Source organism: Chlamydomonas reinhardtii, chromosome 8, assembly GCF_000002595.2.
Source record: "Chlamydomonas reinhardtii strain CC-503 cw92 mt+ chromosome 8, whole genome shotgun sequence".
NCBI classification, from domain to species: domain Eukaryota; kingdom Viridiplantae; phylum Chlorophyta; class Chlorophyceae; order Chlamydomonadales; family Chlamydomonadaceae; genus Chlamydomonas; species Chlamydomonas reinhardtii.
The window spans coordinates 704,904-721,419 of NC_057011.1; the positions used below are offsets into that span (position 1 = coordinate 704,904).

The following is a 16,516-nucleotide window of genomic DNA, read 5'->3' on the forward strand; positions in this document are numbered from 1 at the left end:
CTGCCGCGCCGCTGCCGCGGCGCAGGGGCATTGTGATGGGCCGCCTGCGCTCCGCCCAGCGGCAGCGGGAGGTGCAGGTGATGCGCTTTTGCTTCAACAAACTGGGTGCGTGCGGGGAGGGGGGGGGGAAGGGCTCGGGGGAGGAGGGGCCGGGGAGGGGCGGGGGGAGGGGCTGTCAGTTGAGGGGCTGGGGTTGAGGGGCTGAAGAGAGGGGTTGTGGAGGGGCTGGGGAGGAGGGGCTGGAGAGGGATTGTGGAGGGGCTGGGGAGGGGCTGGGGAGGAGGGGCGGGGGAGGGGAGCGCGAGGGGAGGGGTAGAGCCTGGGGGTGCTTTTAAACCCATGTCAAGCGGGGCCCGCTGTGTCGCTGTTTGCTGCGCTATGACACTGGTCTGTTTAGGTTTCTCCTGCCATTGCCCCCCCTCTCCATGTCTGGTCTTTAAACGTTCTCCTCTCCCTCACAGGCATGGCGGTGGCGGGTGAAATCAAGGAGCCCGGGTACCTGGAGGTGAGGGGGTGGAGGGTGGGGTGGTGATGAGAGGGGTACGGAGGGGGTGGAGGTGAAGGGCGGAGGGGGTCGTGATGAGAGGGGTGTGGAGGGGGTGGAGGGATGTGTGTGGAAGTGGGGTGGTGGTGTTGAGCGGGTTGAGAGCGGGTGATGGTCTCGCCGCCTTGCATGCACTTGTACCACGCCTCACCTGTGCGCCCCCAACCCCCGTGTATGCACACCCACACGCCCCCACACACCCATCCTGTACCGCTTTTCCAAACCATCTTTGCACACACACACCCAGGGCGGCGACTTCTTCCCCATGTCCCGCGACCTGGCCATGGCGGGCATTGGGCTGCGCTCCAACCTGGAGGCCTGCAAGCAGGTGCGGGATGGGCGGGGGGGTGGAGGGGGGCGGGGTGGCTTTGTCGGGAAGGGGAGTGGCTGGTGGGAGGGGGCAGGGGTGGAGGGGCAGGCGGGCGGGTGGATGACGGGTGGGGCGGTGGTGGGTGGGTGGATGGGTGGGGGCAGGCGGTGGGGGTAGCGTTATACGTTAGGACACGAGCGGATGAAAAGGGGTGGCACCCCACCCCTGTCGCCTTGTGCTTTGGAGGAACACGCCACATACACGCACACACACACCGTCTCTCACCCTCCCCTCACACATACACACCCTCTGTCACCTCCCCACACACACACGCACACACACTTTCTCTCTCACGGCTCCCCACCTCCCCCTTCCCCCACACGCACCCAGCTTATGGATGACGACCTTCTGGGCACCCGGCGGTTCGCAGTGGTGCGGGACGACTTCGACCAGCACCAGGTGGGGCGGAGGGGGAGGGGGGGAGGCAGGGGGGAGGCAAGCGGGGAGGCAATAGGGGAGGCAGTGGAGGCCGCTGCAACGCCTGGGACTTTGCGGACGCTGCCCGGCCAGCTGATTTACTCACTCTGTCTTGCATACATGGACGGTTACCCCCGCCCCTCGCGGGCCTCCCCCTGTTCCCGCTGCTCTTACCCTGTTCCCGTTGCCTGCCTCGCAACCCGCCCCCCTACAACTTCGCATGTTCTTAAATAATAATAATAATAAAAGCAACCCCCCCCCGCCGCCCATCCCCCCCCGCCCCCCCCCCCCCCACACACACACGCACCGTCTCCTCAGGACCGCATGCACCTGGACTGCGTGTTCAGCGTGCTGTCTGACACGTGCTGCATCATGCTGGCGGACATCATGGGCGACAAGAGCCCCACGCGCCGGCTGGTGAGGGGTGGGGGAAGGAGGGGAGGAAAGGGGGGTTTAGGGGAGCGAGGAAGGGGAGGAGGGAGAAGGAGGCAGAAGGGCAAGATTGGATCCACGTGGGATCCACGGTGTGTCCGGGTCAGGCGGTCAGGCTGGAGAGGGGGGCTGGCGCCCGCAGTCAAGAGCCCGGCTGCTGCTCCCGGCCCGACCCGCCTGCCTCCTCCCCTCCTGCTCAACTCCTCCCTCCGCGCCCGCCTGCCTGTCACTGTCAGGTGGACGAGTACACACGCGACCCCGAGACCGGCAAGTACAAGATGACGCGGTGAGCTGGCGGCGGCGGCTGCAGGGGGCAGGGGGCAGGAGCAGCGGGCAGCTGCTGTTAGACACACATGCGTGGTGGTGGTGGCGGTTGTGGCGGTGGTGGCGGCGGGATGGCAATCGTGAAAGCGGTTAGGCAGGCGGGCCCTGAAAGGAGGCCCAAGAGGGCTGACCGCAACATGCGCCTGACTGCACACACATCCCTTCCAACCCGCTATTTCGTTGGGCTCTGCCATACAGTCCACCCCCGCTTTTCACCCCCACCACCCCCACCCCCTCACACACGCAGTGAGGGCGTGGAGTTCAGCGCCTTCATCGCGGGCGAGGGCTACGCCATCATCCCCATCTCCAACGAGCACCAGCTGCAGTACGCCTGCAACGTGCTCAACCTGGGCGACTCCCGCATCGTGTCCGTGCACGCGCCCAGCGCGCGGCAGATCGTGCGCGACCCCCGCTTCAAGGGCGACGTGCAGGTGCGCGTGGAGGATGAGGGGTGTGGGGAGAGGGGTGGGGAGAGGGGTGGGACGAGGGTGGGTGAGGCGGAGGCAGAGGTGGAGGGGCTGGGTGCGAGGTGGGGTGGGAGGTGATGGGGAGGGAGGGGTTGCAGGGGTGGGTTCGATGCCGTGTGAGAAGGTGGTGAGAGGAGGGGGAGGGGCAGGCGTTCCGGGCCCACCCTTCGTCAGCCCAGTTATCTACATATGCGGGGAAAGTGTGGCGCGATTCTCCCGCGCCACTGCCCAACCCATGCATTGACACGCACACCCGCTGCACGCACCCACCCGGCGAGCATTCAACGGGCGCGCCCCCACACGCCCCCCACACGCCATCACCCCAACCCGCCCTCACCCGCTCACACACACACACACACACACACACACACACACACACACACACACACACAATGTTTTCCTTGTGCTCTTTAACACACAGGTCATCGACTTCTCCTCCATCACCTCCATGTACGGCAGCGTGCACTGCGCATCCCAGGTCGTCAAGCGCATTCCGCGCAAGTAAGGAAAAGCAAGAGAGAATAATCAAGGATGCCAGCGTTGGAGCAGAGAGAGCGCGAGCGGCAGACAAGAGGCGGATGATCTGAGGATGTGAGATCCTCCGCGTTGTTGCGCGGCAGGAGGTGAAAGGAGAGCGTCGACTGCTTTGGGGAAGCGGTTGCGGATGGAGCGTGAGGATGATGGTGCAGCGGGGTATAACTCTGAACCAATCCCGTCAGGAAACAGGGGTGTGTGCAAGGATTGGTACAGAGGAGTGTACCGAAGTAGACAGCAGGTGTGGTGTTGCGCGTACCGATGACGGGGTGTGTAGAGAAGTCGGGCGCGCTGTGGTGCTTACGCGGCTGCTCTCAGCGGCAAGTGCAGGAATAGGAATAGGCACAGCACGAGCGTGAGGGTGTGGTGGCAGTGTCGGCAGGTAGAGCGGGCGCAGGGGTAGGTGGGCGGTAGGAGGATGCGTGGGTAGGCGAGGCGGCTTGAGGTTGGCTTGAGAGGGACGGAGGATACAGTGTGAGGCGGGCGGCGCTTCATTGGCGCTGCTGGAACAGTCTGCGGCAAGCGGGAATGTCATTGAGAGGTCTGGCTTGCTCCTGATTCAAATCTTCAATGCTCGCCGCCGCGTATGCCCTTGACACGGGTGTGGCAGAGGACTAGAGGAGCTGTGTGCAATTGCACACATGATGGGCGCAGCCTTGGACCACAGGTGACGGGGTTAGTGCCAGTTCGTAGATTGTTTGATTCCGGTGCTTGCACCCGGGGATGGCATGGAACCGGCGCCTGCTTAGCTCGTGTGATGTATCAAACGCGTTGGCAACGACTCTGCATTCTGGCAGTCTTACTGCTGCCCCGTCCCGCTTGCGGTCGCTGCGCACCAAGTACTACCGTAATTCTTTTAGCCCCAGTGGTCCTGGGCTGGGGTGCAGGCTTCCTGCGGGCGGGGCTCCGTTCGGACGCGCCAGCCGCACTGCGCGGGCCCCACAAGCGCTGGCAACAAGATGGCGGTGCGTGTTGGATGGTGGGGGCGGGAAGTCGCTCGGTCGCACTACACTTGCCTTGTCCCTTCTTGCTACGCATTTATGTGGGCACGGGTGGGAGCCACACACATCGGGACTACGCTTTCCTGCCCCTTGCCATGTTCCATCGCGATGGACCCACTCAACCACCGTCAAGTCATGCAGGTCGCGGACTCCCCACCCGCCGAGAAAGGGGCAGCGCCTGAGGCAGGCTTGTTGTACACATGTGCCTACGTGCCTGACGTCGGTCTCCGATGGCCAGCCTTCAATAATAGATACTAGCATGCCCCAAGACCAGGGCACTCAGGCAATGCCCACACGCAAAGAGATCTCAGACCGGAAGTAAATCGTACTAGCGCCACTGCATCCAATTCTTGAATCCCGTTCGCTTCAGGGGAAGCCTGCAGAAAGCCTAGGCTTCTGGGCTCACCTGGAAACAGTCGACACACACGGCAGGTCCACATGGACCGCACATGAATGACATGATGGCTATGCACGTACTTTGACGTCCAAATGATCACCTACCACACCCAGTCAAATACGGTAAGCTTTCGCTCTATCCCTGTGGTGCCTCGTAACTTCATACATGGACACATCCGGGCATCCTGTTATTTATTCATCCAGAGCCATCACACTCATCACGAGCCACATGACACTTCAACCTCATAACAAAGAGCATACAGAGCCTTCGAGGCCTCGTAGGGCCGAGCATCTTGAACGATTCTCTTAAACCGCTCCAGATGGAGGGCGGGGTTGTGAATACCAGCCCATACTAAACCAAACTGGGGGGCGGGAGTTACATTCATGATTAAGTAAGAAGTGAAGTCGGGAGGGGGGTTTCTTTAGGGCTGCCCATTCCGCTAGCCAACAAAACAAGTGTACGAGTCCATCAAATACGACGCCCTCCGACTGTACGCACACCACAGCGCCACACTGCGCAACACACGCACTTCCACCATGTGCTAGCTTCGATACACACACAGGCGACCCAACCATGAACTAGGGGGTTAAGTCCCTCGTGCCCTTACCCATGGGCTGTCTTGACACACATACAGCGGCCACCTCCGTGTGCATCGCGTTGCGTGTGCCCGCTTACCTGCGGGCGGCCCCGTAGCACACACGGGCTAGCTGCCCCTCATCGCTTTTAGTGCTCCGGCTTCTGTGGTTTTCATTACTGCGAGGCCCCGTCATCGTCATCCACATCCAGCGGCGGCTTGAAGTCGTACTTGGTCACCTCCGGCGGCGGCCGGCTGGGATCCAGCACCTTCCCGCCAGCTTCCGCCGCCGCCGCCGCCGCCGCCAGCTCGCCCGGCGGCGCGTTCAGCCCGGCCGGCGCTGCCGGCGGCCTGGAGGCGCCGCCGGCGTCGCCCTTGCCGGCCTTCTTGGCGGCCTTGGTCTTCTTGGCGTGCTGCTTGACCTCGGCCAGCCAGGTGTTGAGCAGCGCCACGCGGGGAATCAGGTCGGCCGCCAGCGCCGCCACCTCGTCCAGGTCGCTCAGCGCCACCTGCGATTGTTCGTCCGGTTTGGTTGTTTGTGTGTGGATGGGTGTGGGGATGATAGAGAACCACGCGTACCCTGACATACAGCGCCGCCCCCCCGACCCTCCACCTATGCCTGCCGTACGCACCTGGTGCTCCTCTGCTCCCCCTTCACCCCGCAGTCCCCGACCTTGTAATGAGCTAACCCCCAATGAACCCACCCACCTTGAAGCAGGGGTTCTTGTACATGTCCGCAATCTCGCGCTGCTCCGCCGGCGTCAGCTCCAGCGCCGCCGCGTCGTCCTTGGCCGCGCGCCGCAGCCGCAGCTCGGTCTTGCCTGCACGCACGTGCGTGATGTGTTTCAGTTCACTTCATGCCGGGCTCTCTCACACATGGTGTAACCCACTACTCAAGCAGCATGGGTGCGTGCGGTGCAACATCCTCCTACTACGCATGAGTAGCAGGACTGGACTGCAGGCCGCCGTGCCTGAGCCTCCGCCCCCAACCGCAGCACGCACTCCGCCCTCCCACTCCTCACCGATGCGGATGGGCCGGCGCAGCAGCAGCGCGCGGCCCTCCTCCGCGGACGTGGCCGCCAGCGCCAACACGCGGCGGCGCGCAGCGTCCTTGCGCTCCTGTCAGCGGAGCGGGGAAGAAACACACTTGGAAGTGAATATAGTGGTGCATCGACAGCCTGTCACATGCAACAGCGCAACGAGCTGCCAAGCATCTTGCCCGCAACCCGTGACAACTCGCCCATTCTCCAGTGCCTTCCGTAACAACCCCTGCTCGCGCTCGGCCGTGGCACCAAAACCGCAATAAGCCATTGCGAGCTCTTCACACGCGCGGCCCTCCCATCCACATACACGCATTCAAACGCAGCTGCCACCCCGTCTTCGTGTCTGGTTTCTTTCTGGGAACGGTGAAAAACACCCCCCAATCACACACACACCGCCGCCTCCCGCCCCCCGTGCCCACGCACCTTCTTGGCCGCCTCCATCAGCTCCTGGCGGCGGCGCTGGGCCTCCCACATGTCCAGGTCGGCGGCGTCGTGCAGCGCCGTCAGAGACCTGTGTGTGCGTGCGTGTGCGTGAGTGTGTGTGAGGGTGGATGCACAGTTGTTAGGAAAGCGCAAGCAAAGGGTCAGCACTGTACAGTGAAATGGGCACGCAAGCAGCGGCGGGCTCCGTTTCGTATTGTGTATCGCGACAGAGTACTGCTGGTTAGTGATTCATGGCACGTCGTGCGGCGCTAGAGGCCATGTGGGCCATGTATGCGCGTTCGCTTGTGCTCGCTGCGAGCGCGGGTGTGGCCCCTGACGCACCAGGGCCGGCGGTACAGGCTGAGGGTGGAGATGTGGCAGCCGATGGTGAAGAACAGCAGCGGGAACAGCACGGGCGTGGCCTTGAACTTCTTGATGGCCAGCAGGCCCAGCATGGTGATCTGCGGGTGGCGCAGTGTGTGGCGCAGTGCGTGCGTGTGTGTGTTTGTGTGTGTGTGTCTGCACGTGTGTGCGGCGGGGGCAAGCGATGTCGGGGCGAGTGGATGGAAGGGTGGGTGGCAGCGCGCGGTGGCAGGGCGGGTAGGCGTGCTCGCGCACACGTATTTGTACGGCGCAAGGGTGGACGGTGGACGCATGACATCCGGGCGTGGATGGCATGCCGGCCCGCCCTGCACGCACCTGCATGATGTAGAGGCCGATCATGACTTGGTTGTACACCTGCAGCGGCAGGTGGGGTGAGGTTGCAAGGTATAAAACATTGGGAACAGGGTACAAGCAGGGGAAGCACGTGGGTGGGGGAGGAGACGGACACGACGATTGCACGGGAGATAGGTAGAGCTCGTGGAGGTAAGCGCCCTGAGGGCCCCGGCCGGGGCCTGCCGGCCCCGCATGCTGCCGTAGTAGGCCAGGCCTGCAAACCCGACGTCGTGCCACTCTGCCGCCTGGCACCCGCCGGACCCCAGCAGGTGTGCTCCAGCTCGCGAAGCACCCACCGTCTTCCAAAGCTTGCCGGCGCTCTCGTAACGGCGCCTGTGCGTGATTCCGTGCCAAAGAAAAAGCTGGTCAGAACACAAGTGAGTTCGTTCTCTCAACTCCCTAGCTTCTGGAACAACCTTAAAACGACATACGGTCGTAAATGGGCACAAAGAGGCAGCCGCGCACGCACCTGAAGACGTAGATGTTGTTGTAGCGCTCGCCGATGGACGTGACCAGGAAGTAGGCCATCGCGGCGGGGCACACGATGGGGTTGATGCAGCAGAAGGTCTGCGGAACGTTGCAGTATTTGGGGATTGCATTTGCGGTGGGCAGCGCTGCTTGCGGCGGATGCCCGTGACGGTCATAGCGGGTAAGTGCTCGAAGCCGCCAACAGGTTTTGCACGCGGCCGCTACATGCCATTGCTTCCGGCACTCCCGCCCACGCCGCTCCTACGCATTGCTCAACCGCCTTCGTTACTCCCGCCACGCCGCTCCCACGCTTCGCCCACTGCTGTCTGCTACGCACCAGGCCGATGAGCACGACGATTGTGTGGTCCACCACTGTGGTGCCGTTGTCCGTGTACTGGTACATCCACATGCGCTGCCGCGCGCGGGGGCTGCCCGCGAACTTGGACAGCAGCCAGAAGATCACAAAGCCCGGCAGGCGCAGGAAGGCCAGCGACTTGACGGACAGGCCCTGTGAGCAGATATGTGTGTGGGAAGAGCCGTATAGGGGTGAGGCGCCACGGAGACGGGATGGAAGGCAGGCAGGGTCACGAGCGGCAGGGCATGCGCCTTCAAGCGCCAACGCACAAAAGTGGGCCTGCTGCTGGGCCCATTGATAATATCTTTGCCCTCTACCCCGCCCATCCTTACGTTTGTGATGACGTAGGTGATGAAGAAGGTTGACGTCATGGGGATGGCTTTGCCCAGGATGTTGAACACGCCGGTGGGGTTCTTCACAAACTGCGTGACCTGGTTGAAGAAGGAGCCGGCGATGATGTTGCCGAAGAAGACCACCACCACCTGTGTACGGTATGTGTGCGGGCAAAGCGGCATGGGGACGGGCGTCAGGAATGCATGCATGGGTGGACGGCCTGTCCGGTTGTTACATTAAACGGGTCAGACGTCAGGCACGGGGCGCCTTGCACGCCGGCACCGCTGCCCGGTTCTCCTGTCCCACCCGCACTCGTTGACTTGCTGCGCGGTACTGTGTGGCCCATACAAACGCACTCCCGCGCGCCGTGTCTACCCTTTCCCCTTGTGCTTTCCCACCTGGAAGAGGAAGAAGCGGCTGGTGACGCCAAAGTCCACCTCCGACAGGGAGGTGGCGCCGGACTGGATGGCCATGATGCGCAGGATGATGGGCACGACGGCCAGAAACACCTTGAGCGCCAGACCTGTGTGCGCGTGTGAGGGAGCGCGTGTGTACCGTATGTGTTTGTAATCAAGAGCACAAGGGAAGGTGACGCGCAGGACACTGTGTGCGTGTGAACGGAGGCATGGGGGACGTGTGGTGTTGGCGACGCCGCAGCGAGCTGCGCGGTGAGGGGGGAAGCGGTATGTGGCGCCAGGAACGCATACAGGAGCATGGGCTTCAAGCAAACATGCCTTGACTTATGGTGAGCCGCGCACGCATGGGCTCACCCGGAACGATGGCCTCCAGCAGCTGCTTCACCACCGGCGCCGTCACGATGTCACCGAGCACCGGGATGGCCGCTAGCTTGGGCACCTCGATCATGGCCTGCGTGATGGAAGGGAATCAAGATGCAAACAGCGGCTCGTGCCAGTCAAGAGAATCAGGTGCCGCAGCAATCTCTGCAGCATGTACTCGCACACGGACATTACACACACGCACGCACAGGTGCATGAATACACAAACGCGCACGAACGCACACACCTGGATAAGCGTGACCGGGATCATGAAGAACAGCGTCTGTTTGGGAGGAGGGCGGGGAGGATCAGGGATGGGGTGTGTCAGCGGCGGGGCACCGGAGCTGGCACGGCATAAGGGCACCCGCATGCAAGAGCCAGTGCGGATGAAGAACTACTTGCGAGTGCACAGCGCAGGTAGGGGGCCAAACAATGCTCACCATGGCCCAGAAGGCCGCCCACCTGCACGACACCAATGGAAGTGGGAGCAAGGTCGTCACTAAGAGCGCAGAATCCAATGGCAACGGACGGGGCGTCTGCCAACATCCCTGAACAGTAGCAGGGCACCGTACGCACCCCAACACACTCACAGGATCCAGTTGCGGCCGGACTTGATGGGCAGCGTCAGCGCCAGGTTCTTCCAGATCACCTGCAAGCAGGCAGATGACACACACACACACACACACACACACTCACATCGGCGCCGTCGGCGACAGCCCTGGCACACTTCCATGCACCCATCACGCCGGTACACGCGCGCACGCAGGCTGCGCCGCTCACATAAGTCCGTGTGCCGCACTGAGCACGCTGGAGCGGGTGTCGACCCTTACGCCCGCGCAAACCCTTCTGTTGGAGCGGCAATACCATACGGCCTTGCGCGTGGCGCACGCACCTCACTGGCATGCACACACGACCTTCCATGACTACCAAGGCGAATGCAAACACCCGCCCGCTGGATGAGGCACGCACCTCGAAGGGCGCGGGCGCGCCCTGCACGCGCCAGGTGGTCACGTTGTGGTGGTGCATGGAGTTGGAGCTGACGGCCTGGGCCTGGCGGGTCCTGCGGTGACACGGGCGGGAAGCGGGGGCAGTGGGTAGCATGAGGCAGCCACTCCAGTGACGTGACTTGCGAGGTCAGCTCACAAACAGGTAGGCAGGCAGGTAGCGGGCAGGCACATGGCGCTGGGTCACTGGTGCGGCTGGTATGTTTCCTGCATGTGACCCACTTGAGGGTGATGAAGGCGGAGGGCGCCACTTTCTTGGCCGCGATGGCCTGCTGCTCAATGATCTGGCCCTGTGGGGGACGCACAACACGACATTACAGGGTGTTGAGGGAGTTTGGTACGCTCCGCTTCAGGCGGCATCGCTCTATTATGGTATTGTATATATCGTAGTGAGAGAGCAAAAAGGCATGTGCCCAGAAAGGGTTCATCTTGCAACACTCCACGTTGCCCACCAGCCCACCGCCAGCCCGCGCCGCCCCCCGCCTCCGCCCCCCCCCACCGCACCTTGAGGTACCTCAGCCGGTCCAGCCAGAAGGTGACGGCGTCCACCTTTTTAAACCACTTGGTGCCAAAGTAGGACTTGCCCCACTCGCCGTACGCCATGCCCAGCTTGCTGAGCACCTTCGGCTCCGCCTTCTTCCTCAGCTTAAGCCGCAGCTGCAGCATGTCCAGGTAGTCCTCCAGCTCCTCGCGGATCTGCGGCGGACGTTCATCGCGTGTTTGGCGCCGCCATACCGTGTGTGCTTGTGTTCAACAGGTGAAGGAAGCCGTACGTGCTCCCAATGACTGCCGTGACATTGGCCCCGCCATGTTGCAGCGCACCGTTGCAGTCGGCGAACAACCGCCCGCCCGCCCGGCCTAGGCCCCGCCCCGACAGCCCTCGCACCTTGTTGTACTCCTCCACCAGCGGCTCCAGCCCTCCCGTGTCCTGTGCGTCGTGTGAGATTTGGATTCAAAGGTTCCGGACAGTCTCACAGCTTCTTCGTCACTAGGTGCCTCGCGACTGCTGCCTGGCCAGCCTGCCCCTTGCGTGCGTGCCGCGCTTGCGACCCCCCGCTGGACCCGGTAAGCAGTGCCGGCCGGTTTGAGAGCAAAGTGCGGGCTCCGCGGGTGCCTACCCAAAGCTCCAGCTCACACGCACACACGCACACGCCGCGCGCACAAGCCCACCTGGATCACGTTGACGGCCGAAACGGTGGTAGGCTGGTACACCAGAGCGAACTCCCGCGCAATCATCTGCTGCGGCGTCACGCCCTGCGGGTTGACGTCAAACAGCCGGGGAGAGATCGTATCCAAGGTCAAGCTCGCTCCATAGGAATGCACGGCGTGCGTCATTTCCAAGGCCGTACGCACAGGCCACCTCCCCAAAAACAACAAGAGCAGCATTCCGCTCCTCTTCCTCCTCCTCCTCCTCCTCTTCCCCCTCCCCCTCCCCCGCAAATGCACACATATACACACACACACACACACACACACACACACGGGGACCCACCTTGAGCTTGGCTCGCGCCTGCGCCACTGCGTCCAGCGAGGTGTCAGCCAGGTCGTAGTTGTAGCGCTTGGTGGTGCGGCGGCTGGGCTCCAGCGGGGACAGGTCCACGCCCCACTCCGGCAGCACAGCCATGTTGTTCTCCGGCTCGGGCACCTGTACCGGTATGCCGTGTCGCGCGAGGGGTTCCATAGTTCAGGAGTTCAGGACGAGAGGTGGAACAGTAGGCAGTGCGGGTGTGGCGTGGGTGGGAGTTACGAGAACCAACCCCCAAGTGCGGGGCGGATGGGGAAGGGAGGCGTGGTCGCTTCCGTCTACCCAACAACCCGGCATTCACCGAGCCCCAGAACATCCCTTCGCGCCACGCTCCTTCAATCAGCGCATCCACTCACGTCCAACTCCGCGACCAACGCGTCGCCGTACAGAGCCCCCGGCACACGCGGCTGCTCCAGCTTGCCGCCCGTGGCCGCCGCCGCCACCGCCTCCTCATCCACATCATCTCCCGCACACGGCGTGCCCGTGGCAGCGGCCCCGCCAGCGGCCTCCGTGGCTGGTGCCTTGGGCGAGGCGCCATTAGCGCCATCGGCGGCGCCGTAGGACTGCGGGAGCGCCGGCTGGGCGCCGCCAGTGACGTCACCGCACTCCTCTTCGTCGTCGTCGACGGCGCCGTCGCCCAGCTCTGCAAACCCAGCGGCCGCGGCCACCGCCGCGATGTCGGCCGGGCTGGGCTGAACGCGGCGGCGGCGGAGGCCGCCATCGCTGCTCTTGGGCGGACCGTCGTTGCCGTCCTCACCGCCTGCCGCACCGCCCGCAGCGCCTGCTGCACCTTGGGGGACTGTGAGGGTGATGGAGGACGCAGACTCAGTCCGGTTCAGTGGGGCCAGCTTAGCAATCGCCGCCGCCGCAGCGGCGACAGCTTCCTCGCGCCGACGCTGCACCGACGCGTCCTCGGCGGCCTCCGGCGCCCCCACGCCGTTGGCCAGGGTCAGCGTGGCAAAGCCAGGGGCGGCAGCGCCGGGGTAGCCGGCGGCGCTGACGCGTGGCGGCGTGGTGCCGGCACTGGTGGTGGTAAAGGCGGAGTTGCGGGAATAGGCCCTGTATGCAGGGGCGTGTCGTGTGTGTCAGGAAGGCTTGGGTTGTGCGTTGTGGGTTGAGGCCCCAGTGGGGCATATGCGCGCAATCGGCCTGAGCCATGTAGGCGGGGGCCCGAGCCCCCACGCGCGCATGGAGCCCCGCAGCGCAACCCATCAAACACATCGCTCCGTCACTCACCCGCTCGCGCTGTGGGACATAACCTTGGCGCCGCCCCACATCGGCTGCTGCTGCTGCTGCTGCAGCGGCGGCGTGGGGCGCAGCATAGGCAGGTCCGAGGAGGCGGGTTCGCCTCCCGAGGAGGAGGTTGAGGTGGGCGTGGACATCACGTTCGTCGTTTTCACTTTGACAGCGGCGGCCGGCAGGGGAGGTGCAGTCGAGGCTTCCTTTGTGATGGAGGTGCCCTTAGCCACCACGTCCTTGCCCGCCGTGGCCGCAGGTGCTCCTGCTGGCTGCTGCTTGGCGTCAGCTGGCGCAGCAGGCCGCGCGCCGAAGCCCAAGAAGCTGAAGAGGCCACCGCCCGCCGCCTTGCCGGCACCCTGTCATTGCGCGCAGTAGTACGGCATGCGGTGATGTGCTTCAAGGCCCAGACATTCGCCCGCAACGGCACCCTTCCGGAGCCGCTCCACCCCAGTCCATGCGCCACCACCACCCGCGCTATTATGCCCACGCGGTCCATGCGTGCCATCCCAACGGCCACCCACGCACCTTCTTGGCCCGCCCCGCCTCCACGTCCACGTCATCACCGTCGGCTCCATCCAGCCCCGCCGTGTCCGTGCCCTTGTCCACCAGCTCCACCGCCAGGGACGGGTTGGACCCGCCGCTGCCGGACCGCCCCTTGCCCTTGCTGCCGCTGCGCGCACTCTTGGAGGCCTCGCGCTCCAGCTTGGCATTCTTAGACACCGCCTGCAGCCGTCGGCAGCAGCCGGCGAATGGCGCGGTGCGTGCAGGCATGTTAAGAACGCGGTGCGTAGCGGCACAAGTAAGCGGCTACGTGACTGGATGCGTGGTTGGTTGTGGAGCGCAGTAACGCCGGCAGGTACACGCCGTGATTGTTGGATTAGGAACTGCTTCCGGACGTGCATTGACAACCATCCGTCGTACCCCTGCCAGCGCCCTGCCCAGTGCCCACCTCGCTGATGCCTGGCACGTCGGTGAGCAACACGGTGTGGCTGGGGCCGCCGCGTTTGGCGTTACCCAGGAACATCAGGCGCAGCAGCACCGACTCCCGGTTGAAGCGGGACAGGAGCTGCAGTTGCATAGGCGCACAAGGCGGAAGGTAATCGGCGTGTTGGCGTGACGTGGACATGCGGGCGTTCACAGTCACCTGTCCCTTCCATCCCTTCCCTTCCGCGCACTTTGGGTTTGGTCCTCGTAACCCCTTCCATTCCCTGCTGCATTCAGTGCGTTGGTCCCCATATGGCAGCAGCCCGACATGCCCGTAACCTTCCCGATCTCAACGTGCTCGTCCCGTCACCATCTACGCCGCACGCCCCTCTTCATGGCCCCTCCCCTCTCCTCCCCTCTCCTCTCCTCTTCTCTCCTCATGCGCTGCATGCCCGTGCGACTGACCCAGATGGTGTACAGCACGACGGCGTACACGGAGATGGCGTGCACCCACATCTTGGCGCTGCCGCCCTCCACGTTAGACAGCGAGTACTTGTCAAAGTCCGTGAACTGCATGCCGGGGCCGCATGCAACACAACACATTAATGGACGCATGATTGCATTCAGAGTCCAGAGGTGTTCTCGCTGAAAGCAACAGCCCGGCGGCAGTGAGGTGGGTCGAACCGGTCGTCATTCCAACTGCCCTCCCCTCACGAAACACCACATCACGCACCTTGTACTCCTGCCCATTCACAACTGTACCATTGTTGCTTTCCTGCGTGTAGCAATTGCCGGCGGGGTTGAGTGTGGGCAGCCACTAGGGAATGCACACATCAGGATCTGTCGGTTTGAGGTGGTGCATCAGAGCGTTTGCTGCACCCTATGACACTACCAGGCACGTGACACACCCACCGGCTGTGCAAGTAGTCGATCAATCTCTCCCGAGGTCATATTCACTGCGGCGGCGGGTGGGTAGTGCGAAAGGTCGGTACATGTACGAGAGCCAAGCCATGAGTTGCGCCCCGCACAAGGACTCTAGAAGCCCCTAGCTCCAAGCACTCGAAGCTTATGGCGTGGGGCATACCGACTGCTGCGCCCCGCACTGCACCACACCTGGTAACACAGCAATAATGCACCAGAGCGAGGCCCCGAGGAACAGAAAGATGCCTGTACACGCAGTACAAACGTAGCAGAAGTTGCCAGAGCTAGTAACATGGCAGGTAGTCGAGGCCGCCGGCGGTCGAGGCCGCCGGCGGTGCGTTCCCGTAGCAGGATCACGCACGTGCATACCATGTGGGTCAGGCTCATGTGTGGTCATTTGGGTCAGCACAACAGCAAAGTCTACCCTCTGACTCCAGTCGCAATAGTACAGGCAATCGGCTCGCCGGGCTCCAACCCGCTCCCGGCTGCAGCTGGCGACATTCCAGCTCACGCCGGCAGGAGATGGTACCCACCAAAGCGGAGGATGCGCAGGTAAATGGCGCAATCCAAGCCCGCCTCATCAATGATGTCCTGCAACAGCAAGGAAGGGCCCACACCGAGTCCATCAGGTCTCGGAATGTTCTCCATGGAAAGGGCCAGCGTGTGTAACGCCTTGCTACTGGCGCGGATTCGCACACACCCCGCCTCCCCCACGCCCCGCGCTTCAGGTGGGTGCGCTCCTGGATGCACGCGTCAGGCCTGACCCACATACCTCCTCTCTGTAGCGAATGACAGGTAGGATCCAGCTGACCCATCCATTGGGAAGCCGCAGTGGCTTCAGGTCCAGATCTGTCGCAAACCTGTCCCAGCAGTACAGCATGCGGCCCGTGACAGGTGGCGGACAGGGACGCATGGAAAGGAGTGGTTTTGGTCTGGCTACATATGCATACGAGGCGATTCCACCACGCGCGGAAAGGAGGGGATGGCACAAAGGCACGACGCGAGCCCTGGACGCGACCGGCACAGGTGCCCGACAGGCAAAACCGCCACGGAGGCAGGCACAACAGTTCGCACTTGCGGCAACGGCCGAGAAGGTGCACTCTGCGCGCTTCCTTTTACTCCTCGTACGTATTAGTATCTAGGGACTGTCAAATGACGCGCCATGCCGGCGTTGCGGTGATTATACGAAGGTTGGCAGACCTCTAGCCGGCATCGCATCTGCGCCATTTCGGCCCAAGTAATGCTGCGCCAGCCTTCACGCGTTGATATTCCATCTGAGCTTACCTTCGCGGACTGAAGAAGCGCCTCGCCCATGGAGTTACGCGAAACCAAGCGAACGCCCCAAAACAGCCAAGGCAGATGTAAAGGTTCAGTAGAAAGCTGCTCAGGACAGAGGAGCTCCCCGCAGCCATGTTGCCAGCCGCTCGGAAGCAAGGCGACGCGACGTGCTGCGAGCTCTGGAGCGTGCACCCGGTGCTGGCGCTCGAGGCCCGCGACGAGCCAATGTAAAGTTGTGACGCTGTATACCCAAACCAAATATAGCAATTTGGTACTTGCGGGGCTATTTGTGCTGGCGCTGCGATCGCATCACTAACAAACCGCTCCCACCATGCACATTTTCATCCTGTAGCAGGATCCAAGCCAGCGGCTTCACTGTACTCTTGTCTAATGCGAACTCAACGTTGTAGACTGCTGAAGTACAAAAAGTTCGGACCCAAAACAGAAACA

At 63.1% G+C, this 16,516-nt stretch overlaps 2 protein-coding genes across 3 annotated transcripts in view; one reads left to right on the forward strand and one right to left on the reverse strand.

The window, feature by feature from the left end:
* CHLRE_08g360350v5 (uncharacterized protein) overlaps nucleotides 1-3,948 on the forward strand; it is a 6,782-nt gene extending 2,834 nt beyond the window's left edge. For both annotated transcript variants that reach the window (XM_043064801.1, XM_043064802.1), the window contains 8 exons: nucleotides 26-105; nucleotides 462-505; nucleotides 792-872; nucleotides 1,245-1,313; nucleotides 1,650-1,748; nucleotides 2,000-2,049; nucleotides 2,335-2,518; nucleotides 2,976-3,948. In XM_043064801.1, the coding sequence (XP_042921802.1) occupies nucleotides 26-105; nucleotides 462-505; nucleotides 792-872; nucleotides 1,245-1,313; nucleotides 1,650-1,748; nucleotides 2,000-2,049; nucleotides 2,335-2,518; nucleotides 2,976-3,059 (691 nt within the window). In that variant the 3' untranslated portion in view covers nucleotides 3,060-3,948. The remainder of the gene's footprint in view (nucleotides 1-25; nucleotides 106-461; nucleotides 506-791; nucleotides 873-1,244; nucleotides 1,314-1,649; nucleotides 1,749-1,999; nucleotides 2,050-2,334; nucleotides 2,519-2,975) is intronic.
* Nucleotides 3,949-4,080: 132 nt separating this feature from the next.
* On the reverse strand, nucleotides 4,081-16,486 carry CHLRE_08g360400v5 (uncharacterized protein). Its single transcript, XM_001702274.2, has 32 exons — nucleotides 16,073-16,486; nucleotides 15,561-15,648; nucleotides 15,322-15,379; nucleotides 14,981-15,034; nucleotides 14,780-14,823; nucleotides 14,601-14,642; nucleotides 14,333-14,437; nucleotides 13,893-14,009; nucleotides 13,469-13,666; nucleotides 12,941-13,299; nucleotides 12,061-12,763; nucleotides 11,672-11,824; nucleotides 11,350-11,433; nucleotides 11,066-11,107; nucleotides 10,684-10,875; nucleotides 10,402-10,469; nucleotides 10,145-10,235; nucleotides 9,766-9,824; nucleotides 9,616-9,637; nucleotides 9,423-9,458; nucleotides 9,170-9,266; nucleotides 8,798-8,922; nucleotides 8,399-8,548; nucleotides 8,049-8,219; nucleotides 7,713-7,810; nucleotides 7,540-7,576; nucleotides 7,226-7,264; nucleotides 6,869-6,987; nucleotides 6,527-6,614; nucleotides 6,083-6,179; nucleotides 5,769-5,881; nucleotides 4,081-5,569 (listed from the first exon to the last, which is right to left on the reverse strand). Exons 1-32 carry the CDS (start codon nucleotides 16,198-16,200, stop codon nucleotides 5,237-5,239), a joined length of 4,110 nt encoding a protein of 1,369 aa, XP_001702326.1. The 5' UTR covers nucleotides 16,201-16,486; the 3' UTR covers nucleotides 4,081-5,236.
* Nucleotides 16,487-16,516: the final 30 nt, after the last annotated feature.